This window comes from Blennius ocellaris (genome assembly GCF_963422515.1).
Source record: "Blennius ocellaris genome assembly, chromosome: 20".
In the NCBI taxonomy this organism is placed as follows: Eukaryota; Metazoa; Chordata; class Actinopteri; order Blenniiformes; family Blenniidae; genus Blennius; species Blennius ocellaris.
In genome coordinates, this window is record NC_137669.1 from 20,869,736 (window position 1) to 20,886,944 (window position 17,209).

The following is a 17,209-nucleotide window of genomic DNA, read 5'->3' on the forward strand; positions in this document are numbered from 1 at the left end:
TCAAATGGCAGATAATCAGCACAATCGCTGGGCGCTAAAGCCACAGACGACGGGAGACGACTCATCTCCCGTCATTTGCTTCAATCATCCAACTGAAGGTCTTGCCTGAACGAAGCAGCGCTAATCAGGGAGCCGGCGATGTGAACGGGGGGGAGGGCTTCTCCGGCTTCTCCAGAGAACTCGCTAACCTACATTTCTCCTCCGTCCTCCGTCGTCTGGCGAGGAGGAGAGGAGGAGAACCTCAGATCACATAGCCCAGGGGCGTCAAACTCATTTTAGTTGAGGGGCCACATCCAACCTGATCTGACCTCTGGAGGCCGGACAAGTCAAACAGAACATGTTAAACTGCAGATCTGGACAAATGCAAAGTCTTTCCTTCTTTTGATTCTTTTGTTACTGCAAGAATTTGCCAGTCTATTCTGAAATAGACATATTAAAGGAAGCCAGATATTATATTTGCAAAAAAAAAAAAAAAACCTCAGTCGCCTGTATCTGGATGTCGTATTCGGGATTAAAACAATTTGTCATCACCTGGAAATTGTTTTGAGTTTACGTGTCTAAAGTATCATTTCACATAAGTTGGACTCGTTTTATTGTGAAAGGTCGCGTGAGTCATGTGACCTCCACAGATGCATTAATGTCAGGAGTCAAATTCTGACCAAGGGTGGTTTTGAATGTCATTTTTGCCATTTGTCATTTTTTGTTTTCATTTTTATACTTCACACTTCATAAATCACCTGGCGGGCCGGATTAGATCGTCCGGTGGGCCGGTTCTGGGCCCCGGGCCGCATGTTTGACACCCCTGACATAGATCTACGTCTAATGACCATAAAAGATTAAGCTCTTTGTGACGTCTTAACGTGACAACTAAACCAAACCAGCTGGCTTCATGCGACGACTGAGGGCATGAACAGAGGCTTCGTTTACCTCTTTTATTCTGAATAACAAACAATGGGCGAATTTAACGCTCATTGCTGTGCTAGTTTAAGTGCCATAACCTGGTATTTTTGCAATTTACGTGACATTTCAGGAAACACTGACATGACGAGAGCGAAACTCTCCACCTGACGTCTGTTTTAAAGAGTCCTGGTGATCGAGACTCAATTAACAATATGAAATAAAGTGAAAAGCGTTTGTTAAAGGTTCAGGTGGAGTTTACAGAGTCTACATTAGCGAGTCCAGGTCTGTTTTAATGAATTCTGAGTGAACATGAAAGGATGAATGTGTTAAAAAAAAAAGTATTTTCCGTAATGAAGGTCAAATGTCAGCTCTTGTATTAGCGCGTCGACTAATACTTTAATTATGTGCCGTCTGGATAAAAATCAATGGAGATGAAGCAACAAAGAGACTTTTGTTGATCTGGTTGAAAATAAAAAAATAAAGGCACACTAATATTTTTACTGTTGGTGAAGTAATTTTGCTCAGATCAAACTTTTCTTTTTTTTTTTTTTTGATTGGCTGCGTTCATTTGTGCTTTTGTTGAAACAGCCGGCGAATTTAAATGGGATCAAGCCAACTGAACGGGTTTTATCAGTCCGACAGCGATAAAGAGATAAAATCCACTTGGAATCTCGCATACGTGGAACTAAAGTTTACCAAAAAGGACGAAAGGAACAAATCCTGTCTAATAAATCCACTGTCCAACATGTCCAACATATCCAACATGTCCCAACACCCAACAGCCCCTCAGAGCGACCCGGCATCAGTCGCGGCGTCGGCACGTTTTGCTCAAGGGTCCGTGGACAAAGCAGAGCGTTGGTTCCTCACCTGCCACGCGGACCACCGCCCTCTCGGCCGGATCCAGCACCGAGTCCTGGCTCTTCCTCTTCCTCCTCTCGTGTTTGGACAGGTTCCAGGGCAGGGTGTCCCCCGGCAGCCCCGTGGGCCCCGACGGACACGGGGACAGCGACCCCCCCGAACGCTCGCTGCGGAAGGACGGCTCGCTGACGCAGGAGCGCTCGCTGAGAGTGTCGTCGTCCGACGACTCCATCTCACAACTGGGGCTTGAGGAGGGAAGAAACCAGGGGATGGGAAGAGGAAGAGGAAGAGGAAGAGGAAGAGGAGGGGGGAAAGGAGGTCAGAAAAGAAGGGAGGAGAGGAATTGTGGGAGAACGAGAGAGAAGAGAGAGCATTAGATGAAGTGGATATGTTGTATAATTCATTGCGAGCTCACAGTTTTATCACGCAGAGGTTATGAATGATGCAAAATTTGAGCGTAACAATTGTAATAGTGCAGCAGTGAGGAAGAGGAAGAGGAAGAGGAAGAGGAATGAGTAATCTGGGTTAAACTGGTCATTACGGCGAGACGGTGGAGTTCACAGTGAGGAGGAACCTTCAGCTCTGAGCAGAAGATGAAAGAAGGAATAAAAGCACATGACTGAAGGTCACTGAGGTCTGGAGATACATGATGTCGGTTTAACAGACAAACGAGGCGTCGTCCTGCAGCGATCGAACTAAACCGTTAATGTCGTCGTTGATATCGGTCGGCAACGTGGAAACAGGAGCCAAGCTTCAAGACCGACTGGAAATCAGGTTGTGGAGGGATTTTTCCTTTACAGAGCACAATGAATAATTATTTCCAAAACCAACTGAAATAACTGTGATAAAAAAAAAAAACATATACAGATAATGATTGTTAAAATATAATATAATATAATATAATATAATATAATATAATATAATATAATATAATATAATATAATATAATATAATATAATATAATATAAAATAAAAGAATATAATATAAAATAAAAGAATATAATATAATATAATATAATATAGTATAATATAATATAATATAATATAATATAAAATAAAATAAAATAAAATAAAATAAAATAAAATAAAATAAAATAAAATAAAATAAAATAAAATAAAATAAAATAAAATAAAATAAAATAAAATAAAATAAAATAAAATAAAATATATATAGCTTTTCACTTTTCAGAACACATGTTGCACAAAGTACTTCATGGTAAATATATGGTCAGTAAAAAGGTATGTTTGGAATAACATGTTAGGTAATAGATAAACCACCAGTGCGAATTCTGCAAGAACTGAGCCAGTAACTATTAGCAACACAGTTTTGATCATTAAAACGTCATTAATGGGTTTTTAATAGGAAAAAGCTGCAGAGCTGCAACTCTCTCTCGGCCACTGAGCCGATATTCGCGTCAGAAAAAGAGCCAACCAGTTGTTGTCTCAGTGAGCTCCTGTTTACCGGCGGCAGCAAGAAGAAAGTGTTGAACAACACTGAACAAAAAATACAAACACAACACTTTTGTTTTTGCCGAGTTAATCCCAGGTTCTGGCATATTAAGATGCTTTTTATAAGTATTAAAGGAGCAACGGATGGCTGTGGACATTCAGCAGTTTTCTGTAAGCATGTGTTGACGAGTCCAGTGTGACAGGAAAGTCCGCCTTCGAGCTCCAATAGAGGAATGTCACAAGGAATGAATCCGCCCAGCAGCAGAGACACAGAGAGAGAGAGAGAGAGAGAGAGATGAGGTTTCAATGCTTATATAGTGTTTCTATTTTTAAGAAAAGAGTCAATATGCCTGGAAGTCAGGAGGAAACCGTCTTACTTTCACTGGTTCTTTGTTTACCTCTCCACCCGGCCCCACACTGTGACCGGCCTCTGAGACGAATCACGCTTCACAGGGTTCAGGTTTACTGAGGTGGTGATTGATCGTTGACGACTCCAGGGACCTGATGCTCTGATCCGTCCGTCACAGCATCAATAGGTCAATAAGTCAATACCGCCAACCTCCACAGCTCAGGCTCACGGGTCTGCCCTCTCACTTAGGTATTAATATTATTATTATTATAGATTCTCTGTTACCTGTCACCAATTATCACCAGTTAGAATCTCAACAAATAAGAATAATAATGACAATATGGTTACGATATTCAAGCAGGAAACACTTCAGGATTCTCCTTTTCAATTTTAGAGAAATGACAATAAACAGAAATGTCGAGGGTACGGTTATTAACAAGCTTCCAGCCTGTGTGTGTGTAAAAACTGTTTTATAGAGGAACTGGGAATGACGGAAACTTATCAATATGATTGTTTCTGTGGAATTAACTTCATAGTGTGTGTGTGTGTGTGTGTGTGTGTGTGTGTGTGTGTGTGTGTGTGTGTGTGTGTGTGTGTGTGTGTATCGTCATTCCTCGGATATACTAAATGGTTTATGACAGATATTTGCACTGCTGCAGTTTCAATGTGGAGTTTACTGTTTCTGTACCACAGGTGAAGCTGCAGACGACCGACAGTCGTCACACTGAGAATCCAGACTAAAAATACAAAAGCTGACAATGTTGCTGCTGCACATTATTTACGGACGTTCAAACATTTACAAAAAGATGTTTCGGTTTTGATTCCCCAGTATAAACACGCGGGCCTGTTCGGAGGGGAAGCTCACAGATCCACAGGACGGTTTTGTTTTACTCTTCGCTTGTGTCCCAAAAAAAAAAAAAAAAAACCCTCACTGCAAAATAACTTTAACTGTGAAAACGTGCAGCAGAGCGACCGGAGACTGGGAATGTATGAGCACACGATGTGTGAGTCCGACACAACGGCTGGGATTTCCATCTGCACTGCCCCTGCCAAACCCCCCCCCCCCCCTCCCTCACCCCCCACTGACCCCCCCACCCCCACTACTGGCCCCTGGCTAGACCACTGGCAAAGCCCCACTTCCTGAATCCCGCCGTCTCCCGGGCAACGCTGCTAGGAAGAGGTTAAAGCCTTCCCACAATCCCCTGCGTTTCTCTCTGTGTGTGTGTGTGTATGTGTGTGTGTGTGTGTGTGTGTGTGTGTGTGTGTGTGTGTGTGTGTGTGTGTGTGTGTGTGTGTGTGTGTGTGTTTCCCTGACAGTGAGTCAGTGCCACTGCAACGAGCGGTTTTTAAAAATAGAGCCAGGAAAAGAGGGGAAGCTTCAAAGCGGCACCGTGTGATTAGAGCTCCGAGAAGCAGAATGAGACGTTTGAAGAAAAACAAACGAGCAGATCGAGAACAGAGCGAGTCAGAGATCACCTCCGGCCTGAGGCCACGCGCGCACACACACACACACACACACACACACACACACACACACACACACACACACACACACACACACACACACACACACACACACACACTAAAGTCACTATATTTATATATAAAGTCACAGTAACTTATTGGGGAAAACCATCAGAAAGTTTCACATAATAGTTCCTGAATAATCGAAGAAGAAGAAGAAGAAGAAGTCACTCTTTAATGTGACTTTTTTTAGATGTTTACATCAACCTTCCATAACAATTCATATTCAAACTTAGATATTGTGTTTCATTATAAGTTACATATCCAGTTTCTCTTTTAAATCCAAGATGTGTCCGAAACATGTAATAACTGATCATTAACACCCCTCGAAAACTTTTGAGTCAAAGATCTTCCGTTACACCTGCAGAGATAGAAAAGAGCATCAAAGGTTTGATACCATGAAACTATCAATGATTAATGATTTATAATTATTTATGATTAATGATTTATAACTCCCCACCAGGATTTACATGCACGGTCGGTTCCCACGATATAGCCTGAGCAGCAGGAAGTAAAGTAACGAAAAACAGAGGAGAGAGACAGAGAGAGAGAGAGAGAGAGAGAGAGAGAGAGAGAGAGACTATGACAGAGATGGAGAGTCAACGGCCGAGAGGGAAGAGTGCAGCCAGAGGAGGAGAGACGGAAGAGGAGACCAACGGTCAGAGCTGCATTCCAGCGCTGACGGAGCTTCAGGCTCGACTCACAAACATAAAGCTCAGATCTGCCTGACAAACGTGAAGCCGCTTCAACCGAGATACGCAGTAAACAAGGGTCAACAAAACAAAAAAAAACAAAAAATATATCATCTAAGGAACAAAATCAGGAAATGGGACATAAAGATTGTCAAACACAAACCCCTCATTCAGAACACCAAACAGTAAAAGCTCAGGAATTATGACTCGCTGACATTTTCCTCATCGGAACGTCATGATAAGTCAGAGGAAAGTGTTTTTGGTGGGAATGAACAGAATGCATGCAGGTTTACCATTATTTATTATCATTATCATTATTATTTCACTTTTCCTCTTTAATGCATCTTCTTTATTATGTTTGTATTGGAAATTACATTTGCAGTAACTTGCACACTGACTGATAAACCACATAGAGAAGGTGGCATCAGGAAGGCACCGTCCCTCCGCCATATCCGCCGTTTCCTTCTTATTTTACTTTCTTTTTCCTGTTCTTGACCTCCAACCATTACCAACCACACACATTCACAACAGCCAATTCAACCAAGTCCATCATTTTGATATAATCCACCTTCCGTCCTACTTTTCTGATTGAAGTTTGTTTTTTTTCTTTCATATAAATTCCATCACCGAATAAACCTAAAGCACACTTGTTGAGGTTAAAATTACAAACACGATGAATCAGAAAAGCCTCCTCTTAAATCACCAGCCCCCATCATGATGAGTAACACTGACTGAGTTAATGGGAGGCGAGACGGAGCTCAACCACACACACATACATTAATGCACACACACACACAGTTTGCATATATGACGTTTAAAACGCTCCGTGTGCATGAAAGAGCTGCTGCAGACAGAAACGCAGCCCCGAGACTGTCGGCCAGACGGTCGGTCAGAAGCATGGAGGCGCCAGACGGAGATTTCACAAAGGGAAGAGGCGGAATTCTGTATCATGACAGAATAATACAGTTTAAAAACAGCCCGACGTGTCAATTTGCTCCGTTTTAATTGACGTGTGAAGACAAAAGACATCACGAAAGAAATGTATCCGATTTTTTTTTATGGTTACACAAAACGATTAGCATATGAGGCTGTAATTTATGCGATATTGTGGTCCAGCGGTTTTGTATTTAAGCTTCACAGTCAAGCTTATCTGAGGTTCAATCGCGACTCCAAATTGATTGTAGGTATTAATGTAACCTGCCTTCAATTAGCTCCAGTGACCTGGGTTGGATAAATCCTTATAGAAGATAGATAAATGATTTTAACTACTCCGTTTTTTTAATGACGTGACAACTAATAGAAAAATCTCCACTGTTTTTCTTCACTTTTGTTCATTGTAGTTTATAGAAAAATGGAAACTAAAGACCAAAACGCACCAGAAGTTCACAAACTTTCCCCAGAAATGTCAGTTTAGCAACGAGCTTGTGAATATTTATCAGCCCGGAAATGTAAACATTTCTAATAGGAGCTTATGGAGAGAGAGAAACATAAATATTACCGCATTTAACTAAGATACTGTGTTAAGCTTCACTCATAAAAGTCAAACATCAGATCACATGGGGTTCAACATAATACTTCTCTTGTTCATTTCTATAATAGATATATTTTTGTCATACAGGAAAACGTTTAGAATTCGTGGTTGAAATATCTTTAACCCTAAAATCTCAACGTGACGTTTGAACTCTGATTACACTGATAATGTGACGATTATGCTGAAGTTATGACCTGCAATTCATTGGTGACCCTACAGGAGGTCACCGCATCAATTGGCAAGATTTTATATTGATCATCAATTGAGCCTTTTCACACTTGAACACGTTTTGAAAACAGGCCGAGCAGCCATGGCGAAGAATTCCGTAGTTTAAGGCCCCGAATATACTACAATTTTAAGTGAAAATGCAAAACTTTCATTGCATCATGGGAGTCCGGTTAGATGACGAAGGTGCTCGGACACTTTTTGACAACGGCTCGCAATGTGGAACTTTTCGAAAACGCTCCGACTCGGTTGTGTAAACAGGGGTAAAAATGCAAATAGCTCTTCTGCACATGCTCAGTAAAGAACAAAGTTTTCCTCCAGAGTGTCATGACTCACAGCCTATATTCTCCTGGGACTTTTATTTTGACAGTCATCGTGACAACAATCTTCTGTCTACAATCTGCAATCTTTGCCCTCAGAATATTTTAAGCTTCCAATTTAAGAATGAAGCAATATTACAATTTTTTTTTAACCCTATCCAACAGATTAATTTATTTTTATCATTCATTAACATAATCTGTCTTTAGATTGTTGATTGGCAATAAGGAATAATCTGGAGTCCCCTCTAAAGACATCAAGGTCATAATTTAATGAAGTTATAGAACAAAACTTCCCCGTGAATCAGACAAACCATCGACAAAGTGGAGAAAATACCAGACGAAGACCCATCTAATATGAGCTTGTGATCCGGTGTGATTGTGACTAAATGCAAAGCAGCATTGCTCGCCTCCACCCTCACCCTGATGGTGCTTTCCTGCACAGGGACATGCAGTAGTAAGGAGGTGTGTCTGTGCAGAGGCACAAAAAAAAAAAATGGTGGCACACAGAACAAGTCAGCAGCAAATCTCAGTCAGCATAAAATTAAAATAAATCCCGAACACACTGTTTATGGCTCACGAGAAGCTGGAGAGCGTCTTTAGTCTGCTGGCTGAAGCTCCACGGAGGCTGGAGGGAGATACATCCGACCATCTGTTACAAAGCGGCAGGAGGGGAGTCCTCCATGGATCCGGATTTCTTTTTCTTTCTTTTTTTTCCCTCCCCCTGGCTGCACCTTGCATAATATCAGCTTTTCCAGACAGACAGACAGACTTGCAGAGAGACAGCCTGCAGTGATGGAGTCCTCTGAGACTCACTCAGCAGGGGGAGATGGAGATGATGATGGAAGGTCTGGGGGGGGGGGGGGGGGGTGGGGGGGGGCACGGATCAATAAAGGCTTCTTCTCAATTGTGCACATTAACAACCAGATAGAAAGAACTGCAGCTGCTGGCTTGTGTCACCATGTTTTTGCACGCATGCCTGCTGTCTCTGTGTCTCTGTGTCTTGTCCCTGGTGGTGGGGAGGGAATGCGTTTGCATGCATGGACAGGGGGCATGGAGCTGCATGGAGCTGCATGCAGCAGCAGCAGACTGGAGGCAGGAGGCTCTTTGTCCGGCGCGCCGCCGCTCAATGGAAGGATAATAACACCAACTAATTACATTTATCCATTTGAGGCTGGAGCTGCGGACTAAACGCTGCTGCTGCTGCCGCTGCCGAGTCCCTCATTAGGAGGAAAACCTCGGAGCTCCTCACGACCCAGAAACCTTCTCGCGTCCGCCGCTGCCTCCAAGTGCGCGCACCGCGCGTCACGCGCGCGCGCTCGGAGGAAAACGAGCGACTTGGACGAAACCAGCGTGTGTGCGAGAGAGACGATTCTAGAGCAGAACACACACACACACACACACACACACACACACACACACACACACACACACACACACACACACACCAAGCATCCTCTCTCCGCGATCAACACGTTGGAGCTCCGGTATGAAACGTTGCAGCTCGAGCCTCGTCAACGAGCCGCAAACTGATTTAAAACTCTTTTCCGTGAGTTCGTCGTGTTTCACGCGTCCTCCTCCGGAGCCGCCGGGAACCAGACCCGTCACCCCAGACACAAAGCCCACAATCGGAGAGCTTGACACGATCGCCACGATCCGGAGCCGCTTACCGTCACCGGGCAGCCGCGGTCCTGCAGTCCGAGCACGGGGCGGCGGAGGCCGGGGGATGCTGCCGCCGCTGCTCCCTCTCCTCAGGCTGGATGGAGGGCGGCTGAGAGCCCGGCTGTTTTATTGGGTTTTTTTTCACCCCCACGTTCCACCGATCAGATGGTGCTGCTGTCCCCCCCCCCCCCTCCACCTGGAACCGAACTGCCACCGAGCCGGCTGGAAGAGGCTGATCAGCGGCCAACGTGATCCTGGATGGTAATGGCTGTCTCTCCTCCTCCTCCTCCTCCCCTCCTCTCTCGCTCTCTCTCTCTCTCGCTCTCTCTCTCTCTGACCCCCCCTCCCTCGGCCCGCTTTCACTCTCTCTCCCTATTCAATAGGCGTTTTTTCACGGCTCTGACACTTAACCCGAGTCCATTCAGCGCGTTAACTGTCGCGTAAATTGAGATTTCGGGCGGATTCCTGCGTCATCAGTCAAACCGGAGAGACCGAGGCGAGACGCACGGACACCACACTTTCTCCCAATATAGGGAGGAGAAAGAGAGAGAGAGAGAGAGAGAGAGAGAGAGAGAGAGACTTTCACATGGGCATATTTACAGCGGCTACTCATTCACATAACTATTCAGGATTACGCAAAGGAAGCGGGGTTGGATCAGATGTGCGCTTTCACGTCGCACGAGCTCGTATTAATCTGGGTTTTTGTAATCCCTACACACACACACACACACGCCCTCCTCTGCAAACAGCTGGAGGAAGAGAGGGAGTCGCTCAAAAAGCAATTGATCCCAGCTGGAGGAGTGGAGGAGAGAGGGAGAGAGAGGGAGAGAGAGGGAGAGAGAGAGAGGGAGAGCTGGTGTTTGGGCTGCAGGGCGGAGGGTCTTCACCTCCATCTGAAAGGTCACAGCCGGGGGTCACGGGGTTCACAGAGGGATGTCTAGTGATTGAGGGGCAGGAGGTGCAGTGGCGAGCTCCTCCGCCTCACAATCCCTGGTCTGAGTCGGAGAGCTGGTGATTTTCTGGCTCTGAGGTTTTTTGTTTGTTTGTTTTTTTGTTTTTTAATTGAACAGATCAACTTTCATCCTCAGTTGCAGATTCAGTTCTTTGTACATCAGGAACACTTCATGCGAGAGACAGAATCTAAGAAGAAAATTACATTTGCATTTTGTTTGTGTTTGACACAATAGAAAAAATAGAATTTAATTACAGAGGTTGTTGGGTTTCCAGTCGTTCTTAACCTGGAGACTTGCTGGAGTAGTACTAGTTGGTAGGTGATTGAATACTTATTTCCCCCCTCTGTACATGACCGGTTCCTGGTGTATTAAGACGTTGTGACCCTCTCTGCAGCCTCGTAGCTTTTAATGTCTATCAGAGGATTGTTTTCTCTTTACAGCCACACCCAATCGTTTTACTGCTATAGTTCAACAAAACACACAAAAAAAAACCCAAAAGAAGTGACCAAACTACAGAAATAACACGGCGGTGACCACAGTCCCATGTTCATCGGTTAAAACGCCTGCTTTTTCCAACACCAAGAGGAGTGAACGCTGGGCATATATCACCCACGACATGCTGAAGTATGAAGGATTTCTCTACTCGATGGGACATTTCAGGGTCTGGACTGTTGGGAGGAATCAAACCAGGCATCTTACTCTGCGTGCACAGAGAAAACACAAGCCATCTGCTGAAGGAATGAATAAAATGCAGAATAATGAGATTTTTATGTGCGTAAACCTTCTTGAATTCGTGTATTTTGAAACATTTCATCATTCAAGATGTGATTTGTTTTGATGCTCAGGCCCGGGAAGCTTTTAGTTTCATTTTCCACGTCTTCGCAATGAAAAATTTAATAAATAACAGAGCCTTAATGTGAATGATGACACATGATCTGACTGGCGAGCAATCCTCCCGGAGCTGTAAAGCAGCGGAAGCATCGCGTTAACGTGTCGTCGGTCTGCCTGCTGGTCGTGCGGTGGGTCAGCGCTCTGCTTCCTGGAGTCTGACTGCAGGATATAATCCCGACCCTCGTCCTCCCTCCGTCGCAGACGGCCCGTCCCTGGAGGGAAAGCCCGGCAGCGCTGGATAATCCGCCGCTGCTTCAATCAAACATTAACTAACGGTCGGCTGCATGAACCGAGATAAACAAACAGCAAAGTTCACTGCCACCCGGATCCTCATCACTTAATTATTGAACGACGCTGAATTGATTATTAGTTTGAAGAAAGACACAAAAACCGACTAGAATTAAATCTGTTGATGCAAAAAAAAATCTAATTTAACCTGTGAAATCACAGTGATTCTGGATATTAACAGAAGACTTTCTGCACAGAACCCGTGATCATCTGTGGTTTTCTTCATTTCAATAAAACCAGTCTGACACGACAATAATGAGACCAGCTGCTCTGAGTGTGTAATTCAGGAGCTGGAGAGTCACGGACCTCAGCAGAGGCTTGATTTTATCTGTGATGGTCGAATGTCAGGAGGCGGACGAGACATAAACCACCTCCATGTTTTATTTTCTGTTCTGTTATTAGGCTTTAAGTCTCATCTCTTTACTAGTACTCAAACAGTACAAGCTTTATTAGTGTCTGATGTAAAAATAGGAAAGTTAAATTCCTTTATCTGACCTTTATCACAACTTCAGCGATCGGTCACTGAGTCTATAAAAATAAAGCAAAATGATTTAATCAGAGCTGTACAGAGAGGAGGAGAATAAAGCCCCACAATGAATTCAACTCTAAACATGTGTTTTAAAATATTCTTATATATACAATATTCTTATATATATATATAAAATATTCTTCATTCCATCACAGGACAAACACAGTCACTCACACGTACAGTTGATTTACAGTCACACGTTAACAACCACAGACACACAACTGCATGTTTGGGCCTCCAAAACCACACTGAGGCTCCGTTTACGTAACAAATACGAGTGTATCCGCACAACTTTCTTCACTTTTGGGGGGTTTACACGACGCCAGTGTGCGGATCCACTGTGTCAGCAAATGTGTCGCTATTTTCTCCCGCTACTGCGCATGCGTATCTCTCCCCTTCCCTCCCGCGCATTCCACTTCCAAAACAAACATGGCGGACCCGTAGTGGTTCGACTGGCGGTTTATATTCTAGTTTTATGGTCCATATCAGTAGTTTTATAGATGTAGGTAGACTCACCCCTGATAGCGTCCTATGCGTCGTCAGTCCATACGGATGTCAAGTTCCCTCCATTTTCTTAGCTTATTCTTCTCTGCACACGTCTGTGTGGTTTCATTACAAAATCAAGCAACAGCGCCTCCCCTGTTCCGCTATTGTAACTACATCGTTGTCAGTGTGTTCGCTGCTGCAGTGGAAACACACTTTAAAAAAACATTTTTTAAACATATTAGGTGTTGTCAAGTGAAACGTGCCACCGTATGAATGTAGTTCTGAGCTGGACACCGTGGGCACATCATGCTTCTCAAAGTGAAAATGGAAATATCATGCTGGGAGTAGCCGTGTCCTCTTCCTCCTCCTCCTCCCCCTCCTCCCTTCCCCCAGGGAAGACTGGCCTTACTTTAACAACCAGTGTGTTACAGCAGGACATTCAGTCCAGGACATAACAAGACAAAACTCTGGATTTTTCTTTCGTTTTAACTCAAATAAGATTGAGAACACTCTTTAAAGCCTCTATTTATTTTACCCTATTTTCCAATAGTAACAACCCACGAGAGGACAAATTAGAAATAGTTGTCATTTTTCTACCGCATAAGAACATCATTAACAGCCGGGCTGAAGTTTATGACATCACCGGCCGCCTGTTCAACACCCCTGGATTACGTCATCGACAGTTGGGCGAGTGTCTGCGTGTGCAGCATGAAAACAGTGACACACTGAAGTGAAACACACTTGAACATCACAGAGACTCTGACCTCCGTGTCCTCATGTGGAGCTTCAAGCCACCGTGTAATGAAATCAGCCTGCTCTCGCTGCACATACGAACGAACCGCAGGACTGACAGACACTAAACACGAAACCACAGAGAATTAAAGGATCCGCTGCTTGGTAAAGTCAGGAAATAAGCTTGGAAGAGGCGACTGGAGGCTTCCTGGGTCCCGACTCGCTCGCTTGGCTCCATCTTGTGGCGCCTCACGACACCTCTTAATCCCATCAGACTGATTTAAAGGCCTGTAATTGAATGGAGGATGTCAAAGAGCATTTATTCATATCTTGTCTGCTGTCAGTGGTCTCCGGTCCCTCGGGAGAATTTACCCGATAATCTGCTGAAAATCAGGTCAGCGGGTTAAGAAAACACACTATAGATCAACTTCCACTTGGAAGGTGGAGACAAATCCCCCGTACAGCAATTCAGCCGTACGTCTGGACTATTATACACACAACAATTCATATCTGTTTTTAAGTATGGAACATTAATAATAATAATACATTTAATGTATTTTTCAGGACACCCAAGGTCACCGTACACAATAAAGATGTTAAAATAAAGTTTAAAAAAACCACCAATAAAATAAAGTAAAATAAGTGCAATCTACACCGTGTGATCTTTTAAAATCATAAATCAATACAGAGTAAACCTATTATTTAAATCAACCCTAAAGCTTTCAGAAAATTTTAATCATTCAAAATGTTGGTGTTATGTTGTATTTAGTGAATTTTATCAGAATGTGTTCAAATGCTGGTGTTATTTTATTCAATTGAATTTGTCTCTAATAATGTATTCTTTCTTTTAACTTAATACGTTTGAGTTAATATGCAGTTGCACTATATTACATTTGCATATATTGGAAATCGTGTTTTTTTTTAGTGTAGAATCAAAACTACTTTTTCGTGAATATGCTGGTGCTTTCTTGTGAATTGGATCTATATTTAAATTAATAAAATGCCGGTATTCTATTCAAGCTGTATGTGAGTTCGAGTTCTTTTTCTTTTTTTTTAAGCCTCAAATAATTTTTTCTTTTATTATTTTTATTTTTTATTCTCTAAATCGACTCAGAAACCAGGACAGGGTTGGTGGATCATAACATTTATTTGGAAACTTGTACAGATGAAGGGGAAATAGGAGGAAAAAAACAAAACAAAAGGGTTTCTGATGTACATGTAAATGTACTGATACACGGGAGCAGAGCTGCAGACGGTCGGCGTTCCTCAGGGCGCCTGGTCGGTCTCACCGGTGTGGCACGGCGGTGGCGTGTACGTCCCCTCCTTCACCATCTTGTCGCGCTGCTCACGGATCGCATGCAACCTCGTTAGCTGCAGGACGGAGACATGAGACGGAGACATGAGACGGAGCAACGCAATGCATCCTTCAATGCAGCGCCTTGAACTGAAGCCAACATTTTGACTCGTCATTCTTCCTTTTCAAGTGAAAACCTCATTAAGAACTTTGTCAACAGGCAGCAGCTGACGTCTCACTGCGACACAGAAAGATTCACGTTTAGCCGATTCAAAGAAGGGAAAATAAACTCCTCTGCTTTAAATCGGTGCTGCCGAGAACCAGATTTGTCTCCAAATCCAAGTCAGAACCCTGAAAGTCCACTTCAATGCAGCTGGGATGACTTGATTCTTGAAGCAGCGGTTACATAAGTCACATTTCCAGCTTCAGTGTGTCTGATGGAAGTTAATTTGCTGTCAGGCGTTGGAAGTGAGGCCAACGTTCACCTTGAGTCAGCACTTGTGTTCAGAGAACAAGGCGAGACTAATGAGCGGGCCGAGGCCGGGACTTTGTGCTGCCGCTGCAGTTTGTGAGCGGCGAGCCGTCACTCCACTCTGCCGACGCCGCCGCTCTGTCGGCGAGGCCGCCGTCACTCTTAGCAGGACGGTATTAAGCAAATTAGACAAGGAAGCAAGTTTAGGACGGCCTCATTTCCCTCCAGCGTCCACTAACTGCACAAAAACCATTGAGTATTTAGAATAAAATAGAGCTTTCAGTCAACGACAACCACGTCAAAGAGTCGGAACTTTCTGAACGTCCCTGCAAATCCCACTGGAGTCGCGGCGTGAGAGGAGGACGAATGACCCCTGGTGCCCGAGGAGACGGGAGGATTGGCTCACCGTCTTCTGCCGGTGCATGCACTCGTAGAAATCCTCAAACTCCAGCCTGCACTCCTTCTTGGCGCGGGTCTGCCCGATGCCGTGGCCGCACTGGATCCACTCCTTCTCGAAGGCGTGGCAGCGCGCCGCCCGCTTCTGCGGCTGCTCGCCGCTCTGCACCAGCAGCCAGCGGTCCACGCTGATGCCGGTCCGCGAGTGAAGGTCCACGAAAGGCATGGTGCCAACGGGAGAGGGCCAGAGAACTGATGGGGGAGATTAAACGCACAGAAAAAGTTTAGTATTTCATGATATCACACATCACAAGAGTGATGACAATCACTCAGAAACTCATTAAATACAGATATTTGTGAGTGTTGCTCCTGCTACTAATGAACTCAGAGTAGATTTTAGTAACTTTTAGTCATTTTCCAGCAATAATGTCTTAAATCTGTTGTGTAAACTTGAATATTCTATCTGGATTTCTACCTAATCTAAAACACCAACTAAAAACAGCCCCTTGTCTATATAGACAAAGATAAACAAATAGAAAAGACAGAATTAACAATCAAAACTCTCTGAGTAACTGGTAAACATGTCATTAAAACTTATTGACAATCATTTATTGTCATATATATTTGGGATTATTTTAATTCACTACTGTTAAAAGGTGTTAAAAACCCAAGTTACATCTGGGAAAAGAGTAAATAATACAATATCAATAGTCTATTCTATCGTATGAGTATACAAACATATAACGAGACCGACTTCCAACATAAACTCATACTATGACATTTGTAGAAATAATAAAGACAACATTTTTATTTATTTTTCATATATATTTACAAGCGAACGTGAGATAATCTCAGCGGATTATTAAAAAAAAAAAAAAAAAAAAAGTGTTCCTGATTATATTAGATCATCACACGTCCGGAACACAAAGCCTCCTATTTCTACTAGGAATTAATTTGACAACAGTTTAATGACGCATCGGTAACTTTTAAAGGGTTTTTCGTGTGTAATATAATGAAGATTCTTCTTCAATGACAGCCGTTCATGCTAACAGCAGGCCTGGACAATAACACGTCTTTACTCTGCTTTAACGTCACGTGACGCCTCCGCGCGGCGCCACGGCGGGACGCACACAGCTCAGATGTGGATTTAAATCGTCAAAAGCTCGTTAAATGTTTGCGAAATGATGTGTTTTACCTTCTATTTAGCCTGAGTCGCTTTAACCTTCCTCCGATGCCTCGCGTCAGGCTTTACGGCAGCTGAAAACACAACTGTCGTAAACCGAGTCGTGGTGTCGTGAAGAGACGCGCCGGTCGACTCACTGCTGCTCCCCACTGTCGGAAAGCGTGTACTGCAAGTCCAAGACTTTCTCCATTGATTAAGATTCACACAGATTTTGTTTTTGTTTTTTTACAGTTTGAGCTTGATAATCCAAACAATATCTCAAAATTTTACTCTATTGTGTTTTCCTTAAATACATTTTAAAATGACTTGTAAAATACAAAACATCCAGACCTCTGAGCGCCTCACGAAGACGTTTACTAAAAGTTCCCATAAGAAACAAGATGTAGCAAATTTTAGTTCCTACACTCACTTCTTTGAAATCAGACATTAAAACACTACTTTCCCTGCCTATCAAATAATATATTCATTTTATTACCTT

The 17,209-nt window shown here is 43.5% G+C and overlaps 2 protein-coding genes across 11 annotated transcripts in view; both read right to left on the reverse strand.

The window, feature by feature from the left end:
• The window catches only part of macf1a (microtubule actin crosslinking factor 1a), a 188,620-nt gene extending 178,943 nt beyond the window's left edge, over positions 1–9,677 (reverse strand). For all 10 annotated transcript variants that reach the window (XM_080515943.1, XM_080515949.1, XM_080515944.1 and 7 more), the window contains exons 1-2: positions 9,516–9,677; positions 1,768–2,003 (exon numbers count right to left, since the gene is read on the reverse strand). In XM_080515943.1, the coding sequence (XP_080372069.1) occupies positions 1,768–1,990 (223 nt within the window). In that variant the 5' untranslated portion in view covers positions 1,991–2,003; positions 9,516–9,677. The remainder of the gene's footprint in view (positions 1–1,767; positions 2,004–9,515) is intronic.
• Positions 9,678–14,514: 4,837 nt separating this feature from the next.
• Positions 14,515–16,823, reverse strand: ndufs5 (NADH:ubiquinone oxidoreductase subunit S5). Its single transcript, XM_080516218.1, has 3 exons — positions 16,744–16,823; positions 15,559–15,800; positions 14,515–14,757 (listed from the first exon to the last, which is right to left on the reverse strand). The coding sequence occupies exons 2-3, from the start codon at positions 15,772–15,774 to the stop codon at positions 14,653–14,655; spliced, it is 321 nt and encodes a 106-aa protein (XP_080372344.1). The 5' UTR covers positions 15,775–15,800; positions 16,744–16,823; the 3' UTR covers positions 14,515–14,652.
• Positions 16,824–17,209: the final 386 nt, after the last annotated feature.